Raw genomic sequence first — 21,208 nt, 5'->3', positions numbered from 1 at the left:
TAGGGTGCAATCCTATTGTTGTGCTCCTGCACCCCAGTTGTGAGAGGGGTGAACTTGCAGGGGCTCCAGCATGCACTCAAGCTTTGGTATCCAGGAAGGAGGGCACTGAAGACTTGTGTGTGGGGGGGTTGTTTTGTTTAATAAAGGTTTATTTACACTGTGCTCAGGATGAAGGCCTACATCACAACTCCAAGCAAAACCTTGCTGCCTCAGAGCTGCCCAGAGGATCTTGATCTGCAAGACAAAAGCTGCTCTCTCTTTGTCTGGGATTCAGCCTTCCCACAGATTCATTTTCCCCTACCCCCTCAGGCCCTGTAGGACAAAGGTTACCTGTTCAAGAGTCAAGAGTTGTTTGGGGTGGTGGTGGTCCTCAGTCTCTTTGTACTCATTAGTACTGAATTGTAAGGGACTCCTGGGGGTAATTTAGGCTGACCCCAAACACATAACACGATGCATGTTTAGACAGAAAAAAGCCCTACAACTTCCAGCATTCCCCAACTAGCATGGTGGAAACTGGCTGGGGAATGCTGGGAGTTGTAGGACGTTGTTTCTGTCTAAGCAGGCATAGGATGGCGCCTTTAGTTTCCCTTTTCCCAGATCTGCAATATTCTTTTTGAGATGCTGAGATGAAAGCTATACACAATATCCCAAGTATGGTTACACCATATATTTGTAGGAAGGTATGGCAAGATTGGCACTTTCAATTTTTGATCATTTTCTAATGATCCCTAGCATGGAATTCACCCCCACCCCAAACATATGGGGGGTTGGAACAGTGTTGTGAATCTAAAGGAGTGAACCGATCATGCTTCCAGAAACAGAACCTGCCTTTTCTATAGCTTAAAAAAAAGTTTATTGAGAAATCCCACTGTCTCACTTTTAAAAAGCAAAGACACCCATTTAAAATCCAGGAAAGCCTCTCTTTTTTCAAGAACAAAACAATTAAAGGTCTCCTTAAAGGCCAGGATAAATGTTCCTTTGCAGCCTGCTTCTTTCAACAAAGCACGCTTTTTCTCTTTTTAAAATGTTATTGCTTGGAGCTATTTTGTTTTCTGCCATCAAATCTGTCCACAGAACCACAGAGTGAGTAAAGTTACAAAGGTCAATGTTAGGGGCAGAAAACAACCTACGATGGATTTGAACTGAGAGCAGAAAACATTGCAGGTACAAACTCAAAACATACTAGTATCTGTTTCTCTTTCATTTCAGCTAAATGAAATAGTTTGCTCCAGGCACTGCAGGAGTATCCTCGAGATTATTGGTTTTTAAAGCAGAATAAAAGGAGGGAGTCACAGCTCATTAACTAATGTTACATTCCTCACATAGAGGCTGAAAGCGCAAGAGAGAGGCAGAACTTTGGATTGTCCCCTCCCTGCAGTTATATATTGTTTGTGCGTTCCCCCCTCCCTCCCCAGGATCCCCCCTCAGTGGGGAAGTTGCCGGCTGTTAATCAGTTTTCCATGCAATTCGCTTTCCAGAATTGTTCACAGGTCTGATTGAAATTTATGATTTCCAGGCCCACTGGGAAATGAAATAGGAGCTGTAATTGACCGTTGTGTGTATAGAATGCAAAAACATAAACAAAAATGATGCTGTCTTAGACACCAATTCAAATAGACTGCAACTGGTGCTCATGCTTGGTGCTAGTGGTTGGCACGGATGGGCACATGCCAGAGCCCAGACCTACTCTTGGTTGAGGGACCGAACCTGAGAGTCAACACCGCCATCTTTGTTCCTCTTTGCTTGAACACATGCGTTGCAAAGCATCTGTAATACCGCAGAGTTATCTATGGTGTGGTTTATACAGTAGACTTCACGTCAGGGCCAGGCTCTGCCAGGACTGTGGATGGCTGTACCTGAATCTAGATCTAGAAGGTTTGTTCTTTGGCTCAGAGGTAGCTGAAGGTAGTGGCTACAGCAGGAGATGCCAACAGAGTATGATCACCTGCCCACTGGAAGTCAAGTGCAGCAGCCCAGGTTCTTAGTTCTGTATTTATGCCAGCAGGCCCGGCCAATCCAGGATCCTCATGCCTGCCAATCATAAAGGCTGATGTTGCATATCCCTCATGACTGAAGAGGGACCTGAGGCCTAAGGATGGGGGAGAAGTGCATTTGTTTCTCATTTTAATGCTAACTTACCTGATTTCACACTTTTGAACCAACACATGAACTGAAACTGTTATCCTTCAAAATTAGCACTTTTCAGAATTTTACTCTCCAATAAAAAAGTGCACACAAAATTCTGTACATTAGGGGAAAGTGCTCACACAAATGTGTATATTAGTGAAAATAACATTGAAATGCATGGCATTAGGGAAATTGCTGCAGGAATGTGTATATTAGTCAAACTTGTGTTCAAAAACGCATGCATTAGAAGAAAGGCAAACAAAAATACGTATGAATTTTTATGCATACTTTAAAAACATCTCAAAGTTTGGATGAACCAAACTTAAGCTTGGAAAAATGAGAAATGGAGAGAAATGGAAATTGACAGTTTCATCCATCTATGTGCATGGTCCATAGCAGCAAACTAGACCAAGTCCCAGCATCTAAGGATGGACGGATTTTGTGACATACATCTGCTTTTTATGGATTGTCAGGTGCCTTTCGTTGCATCCTCTGCTCATTGATGGAACTGGATTTTTTTCCAATTTCCCAAATTTGTGCAAATTTGTATTTGTGTACATTTGCATTTGTGTAAATGCACAAATCCCGCTGCCAAATGCACAAATTTCCCCTCCCAAATTAGCATGTTCATGCTTTAGCCTATGGGGGAAATGCACATTTTCAGCTGGTGTTTTTTTATTTTACATAGTTTTCTATGACTAAATTTGCATAAAATTCTAGAAAGTAAAAAAAAAAAAAAGATCTGCAAGTCTGTGGATCCATGTCACTTGGGAAAAGCCAAACCACTCCAGAATCCACTGGTTGAATTCATAGAAATCTGAACTCGTTTTGGTTCCGTTGTGGATTTCTCCGACATCCCTACCAGCATCAGATGCCAAGATTCCTGGTTCAAGCCCCCCACCTCATTACACTTAATCTTCAGCCCCAGCTGAAAATAACTCTAAACACCTAAAATGGCATTGGCCCACGCTCATTCCCTCTACAACTGGGTTTTGCTGACTGGGAGTTCCTTGGGGCGGGAGCCAGCATTTCCATTTACTGAACTTCGTAAAAAAAAAAAAAGTACACTGATGGCACTATAAACGGAATAGACAGTGATAATAATATTGTAATCATAGAATTATGGTGTCAGAAGGGATCTTGAAGGTCATCTACTCCACCCCCCGCTTAATGCATGCTCTGCAGCACAGGATGCCACTCCAGCACCCCTGACAGATGGCTGTCCCGCTGATCCACAGCCAAACATTTTCCAAATTTTTAGCTGAAATCGAATCGACCACACCATTTTGGCTGTTGCGTGTAGGATTTTAGGTGCATTGGCCATAATTTGGATATGTGGGCACAGCAGAGGTGGGGTTGGCAAGCTGGCTGTATGTACATAGGTGTGTAGGGCTGGATTTGACTTTTCCTATATGTGGCCTTCTATATTCTGTCTACCCCAGCTTATCACATGAGACAACCCGTTTTAATACTGCAGGACTGCTTGTCCACAGTAGGACTTGGACTTCTTCCCAATGTTCTGGGGACAGCTAGGATGCCTAAACTGAAGCAACTGTGCTTGCGAGAGAAACGTGGAAGCAATCAGCTAGAGGCCCCTGATCATTTCTTTTTGCCTTCTTGTACAAGCTCCAGACTCTGTGAACCTATTTTCAGTCTCCTGACTCTCCATTCCTAAGAAGCTTTACCTGTCTTATTGAAATGCTTCTTCTCTTTACATTCCTTGGATATTTCTGCCATGCAGGAGGCTCCAGCTTCACCTTGGAATTTGCTGGTAGGTGGAATCCAGTGTCTGCTCAAGACCAAGTCCTTATCACTTTTGCCCACTGCATGGAAGTCCCTTTGCCAGCCTTGGATTCCCAACAGGGTATCCGGTGCAGGTGAAATGCAGAGGATAGTGCTTGCTCCAGGATTTTGAGGGCCCTCGGTGGCCCCCCTAACCTGGAAGAGGCAGGAGATGCAAACAGAGAATTCTCTCAGGCTGCATCTGTGCAAAGTGGAAAGTATGAGTCTTTTAAGTTGATGGGCCCTCTGCTGGGTTTGGGGCCCTAGACAATGCCTCGTCTTCCCACACTCTGGAGCTGGTCCTGGCAGAAGATGATGCCCACAGCTAGGGGTGGGGGAGAAATTATCTCCGTTCACATTTTAATGTGAACTTACCTAATTTCACAATGTCTATCCAATGCACAAACCAAAACTCAGTTATCCTTTGAAATTTGCACTTATCTGAATTTTGCAATGGAGTTTTCCAATAAGAATTGCATTACAATATTATGTTAGAGAAAAGTGCACACAAAAATATGTGTATTAGTGAAAACAATGCTAAAATGGATTCTGTTGGGAAATTTGCTTGCAAAAGGTGTGTCTAATAGACAAAACTGCATATAAAATCCATGTATTGGGAGAAATTAAATTGGGAGAAAATGTGCATGAATTTTCATGCCGTTCAAAACAAATCTCAACATTCAGGAAGAGCTGAACATAAGCTTGAAAAAATTCTCAAAGTTTCAGATGAACCAAATGTGCAATCAGAAAAATGAGAAACTGAGAGAAATGAAAATGGACAGACTTATCTGTCTGTACACACAGCACTGCTTCAGTGACAATGTGGATCTATCTATCTAGCTATCATTTCCAGGTCCAGAAGTTACCTGTGATAGATGAGATAAATACTTGTTGGAGATCTCGTAGCTTAATTTCTTTGTACAAACCCATCCATAATGGGTGCAATTTTTTCTTTTAGTGGCCTTTCATCTTCTGGGCTGATTGATTGTCTGTTGTGTTGCATCTCTGTAGTTATTTTTTAATTGATGTGTGTTTTATTCTTAGAATCATATTCTTAGAATATGACATAGCAGCCCGTTTAACCTGAAAGGAAAACAGATGGGGTGACTTACTAAAAGATGAATAAAAAGGTAAAGGTGTCCCCAACCAGTCGTGTCTGACTCTAGGGTGCGGTGCTCATCCCCGTTTCTAAGCCGAAGAGCCAGCGCTGTCCGAAGACGCTTCCGTGGTCATGTGGCCGGCATGGCTGAACACCGAGGTGCACGGAACGCTGTTACCTTTCCCGCCAAAGCAGTGCCTATTTATCTACTTGCAATTTCTTGCTTTCGAACTGCTAGGTTGGCAGGAGCTGGGACTGAAGACAGGAGCTCACTCCGTCACGCGGCACTCGGGTCTCGAACTGCTGTCCTGCCGACCTTCCGGTCTGCAGTTCAGCGCCTTAACCACTAAGCCACCGCGGCCCCTAAAAAAGATGAATAGGGACCAGGAAAAACACTTGGTACCACCACCACCACCACTCTTAGGAACATTGGAAGCTACCTTATACTGAGAAAGACCCTTGGTCCTTTTAGCCCAGTATGATCGACTCCACTGACTGGCAGCAATGGTTTTCCAGGGTTTCAGGCAGGATTCTTTCTCAGCCTTACTTGGTGATGTGAGGGATCAAACCTGGGACCTGAGAATGTAAGCATAATTGTGCAAACCTATACCTGCCTACTCAGGAGTAAAACCCACTGAATTCACTGGGGCTTCCCGTCAGGGTTATGTCTGAGTACAGGGAGTGGGATAGCAGTTCAGATTCTGAAGGAGAACCTTCAGACATGGGGGAGGTGTTTTCCCAGGCTAGTCCAGAGATGAGTAGGCCTGCTTCTCAGGTTACAAACATACAGATGGCTGAACTTGAGGGTCCCTCCTCACCTCCCCCCCCCCCGTGAGAGGCAGCAAACAGGAGGTTAACCTAATAGATGCCAGGCGCAGGTGCAGAGCAAAGAGAGAGAAGGCAGGGGCAGAACTTAGACGGTCTACCCGATTGGCCTTTTGTGAGAAGCTGTGCTTAGAGGCTTCATGAGAAGAGAGGGACCTCCCCCCCTTAAGTTAGGCTAGCGAGACTGCCTCCCTCTTCAAACAGTGGGCATCTCTTGTAAATTCCGGATCCCCTGAAGGCATTCCTTGTAGATGGAGAGTTTCTCTGAGAATTTGCATCTGTATGATCCTGTGAAGTAATGGATTAAAAGCTGTAGACTGAAGCCTCTCGTCTGTGTATGTTTGGGCATTGAAGTGAAGTGGGGGCTAAGGGAATCGTGACACTTCCTGCCAGGTAAGTGTGCATAGGATTGCAGCCTTAGGCAGTCCAGCATAATTCTGGGTTCAAGCATAATACGGGGCAGCGTGAGAGAATGGGAGGAGTCATTTGAGAAAGCAGGAGGCTTTGGGGACAGCTGAGAGTGGGAGAGTTTGAAAAGGGCACAGACAAGGGTGAAAGGGAAAATAAGAGCAGAGGCAGAAAGAGCGAGCGAGAGAGAGTGACTGGGACAAGGCCACCCATGAAGGTCTTTGAAGGTACAACAGACCATGGATTTACTTTTCACCGTGTGTTCTGTTTATCTTTCTCAGAGCCATGAAAGGCACTGAAGCTTGACCTCCCCCTTCCCCACAGACACCCCTTGAAATCCTACTCCGACCTTCTTCTGCCTTCTGAGATTCCATCAAGCTTCCATGTCTAGTTTCATAGACAGGTTGGTGTCCTGATAAATGTGTACCTCCTGGAGGCGATAAATGCTGCCTTCCCCCTGACAGAATTCCACACTTGCACAGCATGATTGCAGAATCAGAGAATGACCAATTTGGCCAGATAGGGATAGGCCCCCTGGCCCCCTCCAGATGTTTTGGACTACAACACCAGTCAGGCAGGCCAGGGCATTGGTTGGAGATGATGAGTACTGTAGTCCAAACATTTGGAGGGTTCCAGGTTGCTCACCCCTGATATAAGAGATACACCTGTTTGTGTGGGTGCCCTAAACATCATGTTCCTTCATGAACCTCTCAGGTATAAAACAAATATACCAGGAAATGAGCCTGGTGAGGACTTTCCTTCTCTGCATTTCAAGTCGTTTCATTGCTGTTTCTCTTTCTTTCACAGGGCGTGACCTTCAGCGGCAGAATGAATCAGGAAAGCAAACAACCTGCCAAGCTGCACTAGCTTCTGGTTATACAGAGTTGCGGATCCCTCCTCTACCGGCCTTTGACGTCTCTTGCCAGCTGAAGGAAGCAAAAGGGATGGAAAAGCAGTGCTGAGATCAAAAACGTTATGCAACCTTTTGCGGGGGAGGATACAACTCAAATTAAAAACACCACCACCACAAAGTTTCCTCAGAATTCTGCCATTTATCATGTATCGTGTGACTCCAAAGGAGCAGTCATGCTTGTATAATTAACTGGACAAATTGGGCAGATTTATTTTTAAACCAACATATTAACATAATACATTACAGCATAAATACACCCAGTGATAAATAAATCTAAGTGTCTATCTAGACGTCAAAATGGATGATGACCGTAGAAACAAGGTGAACAAGATTTCAGAAGATTACCGATATCAAGATGGCCGCTATGAAGGCTACGCTCCCAATGATGGTTATTATCAAGGACGGGAGGAGCACGGCCAAGACGAAGATGTTCAGAGCGATGCCACAGAAGGCCACGACGAAGATGATGAAGTCTACGAAGGAGAGTACCAGGGCATCCCTCACCCAGATGACATCAAGGCCAACAAGAAGAAGAAGTCCCCAGGGCTGCCTGATGAGTTTAGAGACCGTGCTGAACTCATGGCAGAAAAGATGGAAGATGAAGAGCAGCTGGCTCACCAGTACGAGAGCATCATCGAGGAGTGCGGCCACGGGCGCTTCCAGTGGATGCTGTTCATTGTCCTTGGCTTGGCACTGATGGCAGATGGGGTGGAGGTGTTTGTGGTTGGTTTTGTCCTCCCCAGTGCTGAAAAGGATATGTGCTTGTCCAGCTCCAACAAAGGGATGCTAGGTGAGCCCCATTTCTCTTCAATGGCATGCCACGAGGATGGGTGTGGTGGTGCAGAACAGCCTCCCCTGACCTGGTGCCCTGCAGGTGTGTTGGACTACAACTCCCATCAACCCCACCCAGCAAAGCCATTGCCTAAGCTGGCAGATGGCAATGGGAGTTGTAGTCCGGCACGTCCAGAGGGCACAAGGCTAGGGAAGGCCTTTGTAGGCGGTGAGGAATTTGAAATAGTTTGGAATACTTTTTACTGCCTGTATTCAGTCCTTACCCCCTGCCTCATTCCAGGGCACCTATTAGGAGTCAAAACTGAATGAACAAAGGGGTGTCATGTGGGTCATTTCTCCAAATTTCCCCTTACAGTTGGATCATCCTTTAAGTTAACATTGGTTGTAGGGATGAATGAAAATTTCATTGATGTATGTTCGCAAATCATGCAAACTTGTCCCGTTCACAATCTCTAATGTAAGCGGAAGCATATGTTCTCCAAAATTTTGCAAATTCCTGAATTCGCATCCGTGTTTGAAAAGTGTGCACTTTTAAAAATGTGCATTGCCCCAAATGCAGATTTCCATGCTTTACTCTTTGGAGGAGAAGTGTGCATTTGGATGCACTCTTTTAAAAATGCGCATGTTTCCCATTCAGAGGGAATGAAAAAATAGCGCAATTGAATACGGGAAACATGGCAAGACGAGCGTCAAGGTGGTGTTTGGAGAATCTTGGCTATCATGAAAATCACTTGTTCACTCATCCCTAATTTGTTGGGGACTGCCAGGGCTGGTGTAACATAATGGTTGGAAGTATGAGCTATGAGCCAAAGCAACTAAATCTCAAGAAAGTGCTGGGTGGCCCTAGGAAACCATGATCTCTCAGGCTCAGTTGTTATGTGTATTATTAATGATTATTTTCCTTCCGAAGTTGTTTGTAAGGATTACTGAGATGATGCATTTGAAGTGTTTCCAGCAGTCTGCAGAGCCACATTCTTCCACACAATTTTGCATTCAGTTATACAGTTGTGTGGGGAAATGTGTCGTGTGAACCAAGCTTGCTATAGTGTCAGGAACCAGTGGCTGTTGGGTGGAACCCCACCGCTGCCAGATGTCAGGGAGAGAAAGAACGAGGAGCAGCCATTGTTGAACAGCAATTTCTGGCCCTCTCTGAGAATGAGGAAGCGCTCCTTGATCTCTCTGGAACACTAATTTCAACAATGCAACCCTTTACTCCCTAGTGAGTAAAATCAGGCAGGGGTAGTGCTCTGCCAAGCCCCTTCCCCACAAACCCGACAGCCCAAGGCAGCACAGCGTACATGCCCAGGTTGTCCGTCATATCAACAATATAGGCAAAAAAACGCACCAGGGACTTGAACAAATCAACTAAGCAGATGGCCTAATACTATAAATAGATTTTTTTTTCTTCAGAAAAAAGGACACATTTCACAGTAAACATTTTGCATGGCACATGGTCCAAATTGCAGCGTCCCTTCCATGGCTCAACATTAAATATTTATTAATGTATGAAAATAGATTTGCTATAGTTACCGCCCCCTCCCTCCCCGAAATTGAAATGGAAAGTTGGCAAGTTCAGTAAGTTGAAAGAATGCTCATCTCTGGAACAATGCCATTTCACAAACTAATCTGTATTGTATGAACATCAGAAGATGGAGCAGACCAGAGGAGCAACTGCACAAACTCTCTGTCTCCACCTACAGTCAGCCAGATGCTCCTGGGGAAGGAACAAGCTAGGGGTAAAGGCAGCCACCCTCCATTGGTGTTCCACACCACAGCAGGGCCCCACTGACAAGAGCCCCCTGGACTTGCTCCTCCTCTTTGCCACTGCAACCTGCTTGTTCACCTGCCTCTCGCTCTGGCCCAGACCATGGTGGTGGTGAGAAGGAGGAGCAGGAGATGCCATGGCCTCCTGGCTCCCTGGCACTCTGCCCATCAAGCAAGCAAGTGGTAGCACGGGTGACAAAGAGGAGGAGGTGCAATAGCAGCTGGTGACAATGGCAGTGAGAAGGTAGACTCGCTGGGGGAGGGAGCTCATTGAGGGTGCCTTGCCCACAGTAGTGTGGTGGCAAATTCCAAAGTGCGGGGTCCCTTCGTGACAGTCACAGCCACGCCCCCTCACAGCCACGCCCCCTTCTAAGATTATACAACCTTGTAAGATATACATCCTTCAACTGGGATCCAAAAACAGTGCAGCTGAGAGCAAGGCAGGGGTATTTCAGTTGGACGTCTGAGAAAAAAGGCAGGGGTGTTAACATCTTTTTCACTCACTCACCCACCCACCCACCCACTCGCCCACCCACTCGCCCACTCAGTCACTCACTCACTCACTCACTCACTCACTCAAAAACATTTTAGGTTCTCAAAATATGATATTCTATGGAAGCTTCACCCTCTGAACTCAGCCCTCATGGACAGATCTCTTCTCATTTAAACAGCCCCCTTGCACACTCCCTCAGTGCCCCAACATTACCCATTAGCCTTCCCTAAGCTCCCTCGTTATATCTCCCCCCTCCGCCTCCAACAGAAACGTCCACACACCCAGCTGGATTGAACTACACACACACATATGCGTGTGCGCACGTGCGCACACACACAGTGGTGTAGTGGTGAATTTGGAAATGCAGGAGCTCATTGTGACAGTCTCCAAGGGCAGTCCAGAAATTTCAGGCAGCTGTGTTGATCCATATCAAGAAACCAGTTCTAGGAGTCTTCATCTCCACCAGGAGCACGTCTTTGGTAAAGCGAATAGGTCTTAACTGCCCATTCCAGACCAAGTCATCCCAAATACCTTGCATTCCAACATGGAACAATATATTGTTGCCTGGAAAATTCATTCCCCACACAGCTCCAGTGAGGATCGCAGCTAAGCTCAGAGGGAGCGGGGAATTCTGAGGGGGGCGGCAGATGACATCAGAGTCCCTGCTCGTGGAAAAAGTGCTGGGGCTGCGTCCCTGCGAGCCCTGCCTCCACCACACCACTGCTTGCCCAAGGGCCCTCCAAAACCTGGAGCCAGTACTGAAGGGAGACACGATAAAGGTGTACAAAATTATGCATGGTGTCCCACAGTACTAGAACCCAGAGTCGTCCCATGAAGTTGGGAGATCCAGGACAGATAAAAGGAAGGACGTCTTCACATGGCACATAGTTAAGCTATTAAATTTGCTACCACAAGATACAGTGATGGCCACCAATTGGGATGGCTTTAAAAGGGGGTTAGGCAAATTCATTGGAGGATCAATGGCCACTAGTCCTGAGGGCTATACTACCAGTACCGGAGGCAGTATGTCTCTGTATACCAGTAACATGGGTGGGAGGGTGCTGTTGCAGTCTTGTCTTGCTTGTGGGTTTCCTGTGGGCAGCTGGTTGGCCACTGTGGGAACAGAATGCTGGACTAGATGGGCCCTTGGTCTGATCCAGCCTCAGGGCTCTTCTTCTGTTCTTCTGTTCATTCCTCTGGAGTTGCAGGGGGAAGGGGGAACTGGTAGAAATCAGCTCCCCCCTCTTTCGTTAGCAGAGGCCTCCACTGGATCATTCTAAAGCCCTCCTGAGAACAGAAGGGCACAACTGGATTTGACCCCTCTTTTTCAACGAGTGAGTGCTCATCTGAAGGTTTCTCTGGAAACTTTCCCAGCAAATTTGGGAGGGGTGGGGGAGAGGCTGGGGTGTGTGTATGAAAAGGGTGGAGCAAAATGTATATATTTTGGAGAGGGCAGGACAAAGTCAATAAATACCGGGAGGAGGGGCCTTATTAGTAAAATACCAGCATCTCTCCCCACCCCCTTCCTGCCTTAAAATGAAGTTTTCATGTTGCTTCAAGCTACCAACTTTTTCTCCCCAGCAATGTCTCTGGAATGATGCTATGTCATGACACCACGTTCCTATTGTGGGGGAACGTGATGACTCTCTTGGGCACTGAAGTGTGTGGAGGGGGGGAACTATGTTTTAAGCAAGAAAAGGGAGGGGGAAGGGAGGCTGCCCCTGCTGCTGCCTTTACTGGTAAGCCCCCCAGCCCCAGTGGTTTGTGAGGTAATTTAGACCCTGGACCCAATGAGCTTACAGTCCTTTCGACAGTCATGTGTGGTACTCCAGTGGTGAAGCATACCTCTCTTCTCTTCCCCCACAGCTGCCATTCCATGCTTGACAGCCAACATTCCTGATATGGAAGACCAGCAACACTTTTTGTCAGCCCTGATTATTATTATTATTATTATTATTATTATTATTATTAATAACAACAACAACAACACTTTGAGCATGTGCAGTTTTGCATTTTAATCTCACTTAAATCATAGTACCATCATGACTACAGAAATAAAATGGCCTCGTCACCTGCTGCTCTCTGGGGGATTGTTCCCCCCACTGTGCTGTGTGGCCCTGGATTTTAGCCCCAAGGACCAGTCCCAGCTGCACTACTGTCTGCACCCCCCAACACCTTGACTTTCTCCTGCCCTCACCCAAGGAAGTCACCAAAAATGCCCTCTGACTTTCACAGCCTGCAGATCGTATGCAGAGATGTGCGAGCCCACTCCTGTCCAGGTTCTCCAGGCACCCGCCCAGCCCTTGCCCCCGCTCACTGGATCCTGGACCATGCTCGAGCTCCTCCTGTGCTCAGTGAGCAGCCTGCACTCACCCCAGCGGTCTTGTTGAGCTCTGTGGTTGCCATTTTTTGAAAAACAAAATGCCGACTGCAAAAATGCGCAGATTTGCATATGTGCGAACATCCACACTTTTGTGAATGCACGTTTTTGCATATGCATGGATATATTTGCACATTTTTGCACATGCAAATATGTGCACACACAAAAAATGCACATTTCCGCACAAATGCAAATCTGCGCATTTTTGCAATCACCATTTTGTTTTTCAAAAAATGGCAACTGTGGAGCTTGACGAGGCCACTGGGGTGAGTTCAGGCCCCTCACTGAGTGGGGGCAGGGGCTTTCAAGCGGGACTCAGGGGTGCGGGCAGGGGGGTTCTGCCATATTCCTGGATGGAATCGGGGGCCGTGCCATCACTAATCATAGGACTGTAAAAGTGTGTGTGTGTGCGCGCGTGCATGCAGGACGGAATCTTCACTCAGCCCCAGTTCAAACAGCTTCATCAGGTGAACCTGAGTTCTGGTACTGGGGGCTCACCCATCTACACCAGGCATAATTTTAAAAAAGTAAACCTCTGTTATGTCCCATTGTAGTTCTCTTTTTTCTAAACTAAAGAGCCCCCAAAGCTTTAGCCTTTTCTTGTAGGGACGGTGCTTCAGACCCTTGAACCTTTCCGTGTGCAACCCGATGGCTAGCTGAGGCTTTGGGGACGGGGAGGAAAGGAGGCTGGGGTGGCCATAGTATTTGTCATATGGCTGCCACCCCATCTCCCCCTCCCCAATTCCCAGGCATGCCCCCCTTTTGCCATCTCTGAGCTCCATTTTCTGAGCGCGGAGAGGGAACCAGTGCAGTTCTGTCTGCACCAGCTACAAGGGGGAGGAGAGCATGTTTTCCTCGCTCCGAGCTTGGAGCCCTGTCTCTGAAGTCAGAGCCAGGAAACCAAACACTCCTGTGTTCCTGAGACACTGTCTAGGGGACATAAGATGGCTCCCTTAGTTGCCCTTTTCTGTTCCTTTCCTGGCTCTGTGTTATCCCTTTGGAACCGGCACCGCACACAAGATTGCCAGTATGGTGGCCCTGTAGACTTATGTAGTCTATTTTTTAGTCATTGTGGCCTCCGCATAAGGAAGGCTTTGTAGTACTCCTGAGTCACTGGTAGTATAAAAACCGGCAATGCATACAAGGCAATGTAATGCAAGGTCCCTTTAGCCCATGGCTCATCTATAGAAGAGTGTCTGCCTAAAGTGAGTGACGGGAAGGCTGCACTTGGATGACTGTAGCATCACAGGGGGCCCTTGGGGTTGTTAGCCATGCATGGCTTGGAATTTCTTACCCCTATTTCACACAAAGAACATCGGCTCAAGAGCTCATTTGGCGGAAATCTCAAGCGGCCGTCCTTCAAGGCATAGTTTTGATAAGGGTTCCTTTCCAGAGAGGTCAGTCTGCATACGAAGAATCTCTTTTAGCTTAGTCCTTGGAGGAGGACTGAGAAATGAAAAGACTAAAGAGAAAGCTATACTTCTATAATGCAGCCTGAAATAGCATCTGCCTTTTCTCATGGACTTGGAACCTAGTGTTGCTCCCTTCCCTGGGCCCCCGCTTAATTTTTTTTTCTGGCTCGGCACTCCCAGCACCGCCAAGCAACTGGGTCTAAAGCCTTTATGATTTCCCACAGTGTCCACAGTGTTCCTCTGGGGCATTTTTGGAATCAAAATGGCGGTGGCTGCCCCTCCATCAGGTAAGCCCACCTGGGTCCACTGACAGAGGAGGGGGGCCACCAGAGAATATTTTGCCCAGGGCCCCTTCAGACCTGGAGCCAGCCTAAGAACCCTCCAAGGAGAAATCAAAACTAGTGATACTGCTGAATTTCATAATGTAATTTTAGAACGTTAGAATTAGTAATGCAGAATTTAGCTGGCTTGTTACTTGAAACTTGCCCTTCCATAATGCTCACCTTTGAGCCTGGATCGATGCATTAAGAATTTGCTATTAACTTCAGAACTGACTGTGAGCTTCGGAGCATGCACTGCAAAGTAATACCCAGATTCCCCCACAGATTCCTACCAGCTAGAACCCCCCACCCCGCAAACGTACTCGAAGCAGTCTCACTTGAAGCTCCTTCACTCCTTGTTTTCACCACCACCACTTCTCCGGCTCCATGAGGAGGAGGGGGGTGAGGACTCTGCAAGTCCATCTTCATACCAGTGATTGGTGATGACAATTTCATGTTTGCTCACAAGTATGCGAGCATGCCCCATTCGAAGCGCCAAACACGTGTCCGCCAAAAATATTTGTAATTGTCAAACGTGTGCTTGCTTTTGTCTCACTCCCGATTCCCTGCTCAGTTTGCGGAAATTCTCTAATTTGCACAAATTTCCTCCATGGACTGAATCAGCCCGGCTTTAGTCTATGGAGGAACATTGCGCAAATTTGCGGATTTGTGCAGATTGGGGGGAACTTGCGCAAATCTCCTGTTCGATTACTGCTCAATTTGCGAAAGTTTCCCGTTCACACAAAGCAAACAGCGATTTCAAACAGGAATGGGAATTGAGCATGAAAAGAGCAGCAAGGCAATGTTCAGAGAATTCTTGCAATCTTGAGCACCGCTCGTTCGCCCATCCTTAGTTATGGTGAGTTAATATCACATGACATCATCACACAGGCAGGTCATGTAAAAACAACAAATCAGAAAGGGGCCATGTAAGATGGTGATGCATGATGTCAAGCCGCTCTATGCAATTCCAAACTACAGCTTCTAAAATACACCTTGATATTGTGCATGCACAAAATCTCGTATACACAGAACAGGATCTCGTATTAAAGGAAAACTCTGATTCAAGCTCACATGGATGAATTTGTTACTCAGGGTAAGTTCGCCCATCGCTAGACACAACTGAGATCCACCTTGGATCCCACATATCATCTGTTAAGTCCCTGTGGATGTATGGCTGCCCTCTGACTCTGAGGAGTGGACCTGTGACAGCTCCACTGGGCAGGAAGGCCCGGGGAAGAACTCCCAAACCAGACCCTCACTCCTCCAGACCTTCACCCCACAAAAGAAGCTGGCCACTGATTGTGCTAGCCCTTAAAAGCTGGATGCAGCACTTGAGGGGGTGGCAATCCCATAAGAACTGCTAGCCTTGGTCCTGAATCCAAGTCAAGGATCAGGGTCCTGATCTGGCTGGCTGTCTTTGAGATCTGACCAGGCAGCCATCTTACCTTACAAGGCTTACCTTGTGCCCTCCTACCTGAGCTGTTGTCTTGCTGGGATGCCGGAATTCCAGGCAAATTGCAGCTTCTGGTGGATGATTTTCATCAGGGCTTTGGTGTGGGAGGGGGGAAAGGGTTAATCCTTCTTTTCACAAATTGTGGCCACCAGGCCTGATATTTCTTCTTAAAACAGAAGGCATATAAAGTCTGCTCAGGCACCCCTCATGTAGTCTGGTTTAGCCCTCAGACCCCTGATCCATCTAGCCCATGTAAGGATGTTGGAGGACTCTGGTTGGGGGTAGAGTTCGGTGAGTTTTTGCCAGCTTGGCCGCCTAGACTCTCGTCTGCGGATCCCCACACTTGTCCGACTTGATGCGCGCCAAGTCAGGCAAGCTTGTGGATTTCCGCTTTTAAAACTTTACGGAAATCACGATTTGTGCAAAATGACAGACGTAAAAAGCAAAATTTGTGCAAAATTGCACTATTTATGGCTGCTATTTTGCACAAGTCACGATTTCCAGAAATATTTATACCTGCGATTTTGCATAAATTATGGCTCATAGATTCAAAAAAAGGCAGGAAAGTTCTCAGATGTTGGGAACTGACCTGCCGCTTGACTCGCAAGTGCTTGTCGAGTCAGGGGCGCCACGGGGATCCATCAAGCCAGAAGCAAACAGGATTTCGCCACGATGGCCATCCCTAAGCCCACGATTGTCTCCTCTGCTCCACATCTGTTGGCAAAGTTCTCTCCTTATAGTACTGTCCTGAGATTCTTGAACTCAGGGGTGTTGAACCTTTTTCAGCCTAAATTCAATTTTGGAGAAGCTCTCAGGGGCCACATTCCAGTATTCCACATTCCACATTCCACATTCTGGCAGGGCCAGAAGCCAAAAGAACAAGACCGAAACACAAATAATATCAGCATGTTTTAGTTTAAGGCTTATGCTGCCAGTAACTAAGCCCTAGGATAGGCATTTTAGCCTTTTAGATGTGGGAAAACACACACTCAAAAGCCGGGAAATCACCAAACCATCAGCAGTCGGGGGAAAGGGGTGGGGGCCGGGGAAGGGGAAGGGGAAGGGGGCATTCCCATCTGGGGAAGACTGGAGGGCCAGATTTAGCCTTCCGGCAGGCCAGATTTGGCCCATGGATCTGTGGTTCTGCACCCCTGCTTTAACTGGAGGTGCTGAGGATGGGCCCTGGGCCCTTTGCATGCAGTGCAGCTGCTACTTAGCAATCGACCCTCCTTGAACGCATTTCTCAAAAGAGCAGCCCATGGTTTTCAGTGGAACCTACCTCCAGGTGAGCTTGCTTAGGAACATGGCCTTGGCAAGACTAGATTCTGAGATGGCTCATCCCTCTTCATTTCTATTGGATCACACCAACTTAAAGGTGTGGTTTAAGTATTGTTGCTGTTGGCAGCCAATTTGGAATCCCCCCAACTGCATTTTGCAAGAGGCAGCTGGCTCACTGCGGAGAAGAAAAGAAGAAAGCAAAAGAACCCGAGCTTAATAAGAGCCATGGGTCATGTTCATGCGCTTGGGATACTGCACAGAGTCAAAGCCCCGTAGAACCACTGCTAGGAGTCAGAGCAGTGCACGGTTCCACTTCTACAAGTTAGCCCCGTGCACGGTTGTGTCACAGCCACTCCCAACCTGGTGACCTCCAGATGTGCTGGATTACAACTCCCAGCTGGCTGGGGCATGCCTTCCCCAGGTTGGGGAAAGCTGATCTAGGGAGACCCACTTTGTATGTTGCATTTGTATCTGTGCAATGATAAGTAGGTGGATGTTAGTGAGAGGAGAAAAGGCTCCATCTTTCTCTGGCTTGTGTGTATCACATATCCGCCAACTATTTTAGGAAGTATGAACAAAGGAGCAAGAGACAGGACAGCCAAACAGGGTCCCTCAGGGATCCTAGCGTGGCTCAGTAACTGTCAGTTGCCAAACCCTATTGTATATGTAGGGAAGTTGTAGTGTTGTTTTTTAAGAGACATTGTGAAGCTGATTTTGTTCTGCTCTTAAGGTCTGAGCCGTATGTTGCATTATCATCAGATGGCACATCCTTAACTGCTTGGAATAATGGGACAGTGACCCAGCTGCTCCCCCAAGTCCTTTGGAGATGCAGCTCAAGACAAATACTCCCACTGCCCCATGCCCCGGCCCACTGAGCTGATGCCCACACAGATTGCCCAGGAAGCCTTTTTGCATTATAATGGCAATATAACTTTAGTTAAAATCAAAATGGAAGAGCTGGGTCAGACACATTTTTGTATGTGTGTGTGGGTGGGGGAGTGTGGGTTGGGGAGGAGCGTTCGTTTTTAAGAAGCTTTGGATGAACAGCTGGCAAAATAGATCTCTACAGAAAGCAATTTATCCGGCCTGGCCGCTTGTTTTTAATCTGGGAGCAAGAGCATGAGCTCAGGCAGGATGCATGAACTTTTCTGATGGCACTGGTGGCGCCATCAGGTGATGCCATGCGCCAGTGCATTGCTGTCCCTGTTAAATCCCTGTTCCTATTTTGCCTTGTTAGGGTGAGTTGTTACCTTTCAGGTTTCGGTCCCCTGAATCTATGGAAATTAGATCTGCCCCCCCCCCCTCTCTCTCTGTGCTAGATGCATTTTCTCATCTTCTTTCTAGTGCACATGCATTTCAGTGCATGTGCATAAATGCTAAGGCACTGCAGATTATTTATTTCATATTCTGCAGTTATATGGTGGCCACTTAACGAATTGCCAAAAAAGAGGACACCAATTTGCATAAAAATTGTATATACTAATTTGTAGGTATAGATATACAATAATAACACTCCTCCTTCTCTTCCTCTTCCTCTTCTTCTTCTTCTTCTTCTTCTTCTTCTTCTTCTTCTTCTTCTTCTTCTTCTTCTTCCTCTTCTTCTTCTTCTTCTTCTTCTTCTTCTTCTTCTTCTTCTTCTTCTTCAAATAGAAATACAGTACATCTCACCATAGTCTGGAAAACAGTGACCAGGTGACTTGTGTGCCTTGCTTGGTCTGCTGCTCAGGTGCTGTTGATGGGCCAATTCAAGGCCCAGCTCTTTATCTTTATATCAGACTTGGAACTGGACAGCCCTTCAAACAGAGGACACCTTCAAAACAGAGGACAGTCCTCCATCAGCCCTTCAATTAGAGGACCCTTCTCTATAAAAAGAGGACACATGGCCACCCTGAGTGTGGCCTTTTCTGCATCACCAAAGAGAGAACAAACAAGGTTATAGATTTGTATGTATCGATGCAAATTTAGAAATAATGGCTATAATTTAAATAGAAATTCCATACCTCTCACCATAGTGGGACAGTCGGTGACCAGGTGAGCCGTGTGCCTGCTCAGTCTGCTGTTCAGGTGCAGTTGGTGGGCAACTTCATGGCCCAGCTGCTCCTTCTGAGGGTTCTTTCTTTCCTGTATCACCCAATAGCCGAAGCTCTCTTTGGCTTATCTTTAAGCTGGACTCGAGGGCAGCCCTTCAAACAGAGAACAGGTTCAAATATAGGGCTGTCCTCTAACAGCCTTTCAAACAGAAAACTGTGTAAAGTAGGACACACGGCCACCCTAGCTGCAATCGGCGAGGCTCGTTTTGAACACTTGACAGCATATTCTAGGAGGGTTCGGTTTTGGTAGTTTATTTTGACTCAAAAGAGCAAAACACAGGCAAGCTGTTACAGGGTACACAAAAGCCCTATTCAGGCGTTATCAAAGTGTGTTGTTTAAACATGGAAGGAGGGGGAGCACGCTAGCCCTTCCCCCCTCTGTTGTCACCTTCGTCACGCTGTAGGCACGGAGAGTGACTCTGTGAAGAGGAGGGCCTCATCCGCCTGTGGGGCTCTCCACACAATCCAGAAAGTGTGCTGCCCCTCCCCATGTGTTTAAACAACACACATTGATAATGCCTGAATAGGGCTAAATACAACATTTGGAACACAGGAACACAGGAAGCTGCCTTATACTGATTCAGACATTTGATCCGTCGAGCCCAGTATTGTCAACACTGACTGGCAGCAGCGGCTCTCCAGGGTTTCAGACTGGAGTTTTCCCAGTCCTACCTGGAGATGTTGGGGATCGAACCTGGGACCTTCTGCCTGCAAGGCAGGTGCTCTACCACTGAGCCATAGACCCTCACCATTAACAACATGTCCCTTTCTAATACCGAGCAGTTGGAAAGCACCCTCCAGCAATGTGTGGTTGGGGTGGCTTGCTCAGGCAGTGGTATTTGGTGGGAGACCAGGGATGTCCCATAGGGTGCCTCTGTGTTCATCCCTGATGTGTTGGAAGGCAGCAGTGAGCACCTCACCACCTCTTCCTTGGCATGGCTCCCGCATGCAGAAACACCCATCTTTAGACAGGGAAGCCCCCTAAGTGAGGCTTCTCAGTTTGGGGAAGACTGGGCTGGCGCGCTGCCTCGAGACACTGAGAATAGCCAGAATCGCCATCACATTTCTATAGTATATTTTAATTGTTAACAGTCTTTCATGTCGTTATAGTTTATACAGAGCTGTTCAGTGTTTGCGGTGCTTGAGGGAGTAACATAAGCAAAAAGCACAGGCCTCTGCCCCGAGAGCCTTACATTTTCTGTTTCAACAGTAGGGAAGAGAACAGATAGGGGGGAGGTGAGGTGAGGGAGAAGCAAAATCGTAACCATTGCCAGGGATGAAGGAAAGCCAATGGAATGACACAAACTTTGGTTTGGACTTTCATCTGGGGTGGGTGGAGGGGTCAGGCAAAGCCAAAGGCTTCCCCCCAAAAGGTGGTTTGATCACAGTCAGCTTTACAACAACCCTGTGCAGTGGGTCAGTATTCTTGTCCCCATATTTTTGGGTGAGGGTGATGTAACTTTAGGGAGCAGCCTTAAGCCAAGTCAGACCCTCGGTCCATCCCCTGTGTCTGGGCTGCACTGACTGGCGGCTGCTGTCCCCGTTTCCAGGCAGGGGCCTTTCCTGACCCTACCTGGAGATGCCGGGGATGGAACCTGGGGACTTCTGCATGCAAAGCGTGTCCTTGGCTATGGAGCCGCAGCCCTTCCCTTGTCTTTGCTTAAGGCTACCTAGTGGCTTCGTGGCAGAGGCGAGGTTTGGACAGGGCTCTTGCTACATTGGCTCGTGCATAAGTAGCACAGCCTCTACATAAATCATAGAATCATAGAATAGTAGGGTTGGAAGGGGCCTACAAGGCCATTGAGTCCAACCCCCTGCTCTGTGCAGGAATCCAAGTCAGAGCATCCCTGACAGATGGCTGTCCAGCCTTGTCTTGAATGCCTCTGGTGTGGGAGAGCCCACCGCCTCCCTGGGTAATTGGTTCCATTGTCGCATTGCTCTGACAGTCGGGAAGTTTTTTGATGTTCAGCCGGAATCTGGCTTCCTGTCACTTGAGCCCATTCTTCCGTGTCCTGCACTCTTGGCAAAAGAGTCGGCCCTGCTTCCAAGTGGCCTGGCCAGTAGGCTGT

General features: G+C 47.3%; 1 protein-coding gene across 1 annotated transcript in view; it reads left to right on the top strand.

The window, feature by feature from the left end:
* Positions 1-7,451: 7,451 nt before the first annotated feature.
* Positions 7,452-21,208, top strand: part of SV2B (synaptic vesicle glycoprotein 2B) — a 47,916-nt gene continuing 34,159 nt past the window's right edge. The window contains exon 1 of the mRNA XM_084816451.1: positions 7,452-7,944. Within this exon, the coding sequence (XP_084672577.1) occupies positions 7,452-7,944 (493 nt within the window). The remainder of the gene's footprint in view (positions 7,945-21,208) is intronic.

Source organism: Heloderma suspectum, chromosome 11 (assembly GCF_057233095.1).
Source record: "Heloderma suspectum isolate Gila_16-S chromosome 11, 16-S_ref, whole genome shotgun sequence".
Lineage (NCBI taxonomy): Eukaryota > Metazoa > Chordata > Lepidosauria > Squamata > Helodermatidae > Heloderma > Heloderma suspectum.
Note: the sequence above shows the minus strand (reverse complement) of the source record. Positions and strands in the feature narration are given on the sequence as shown.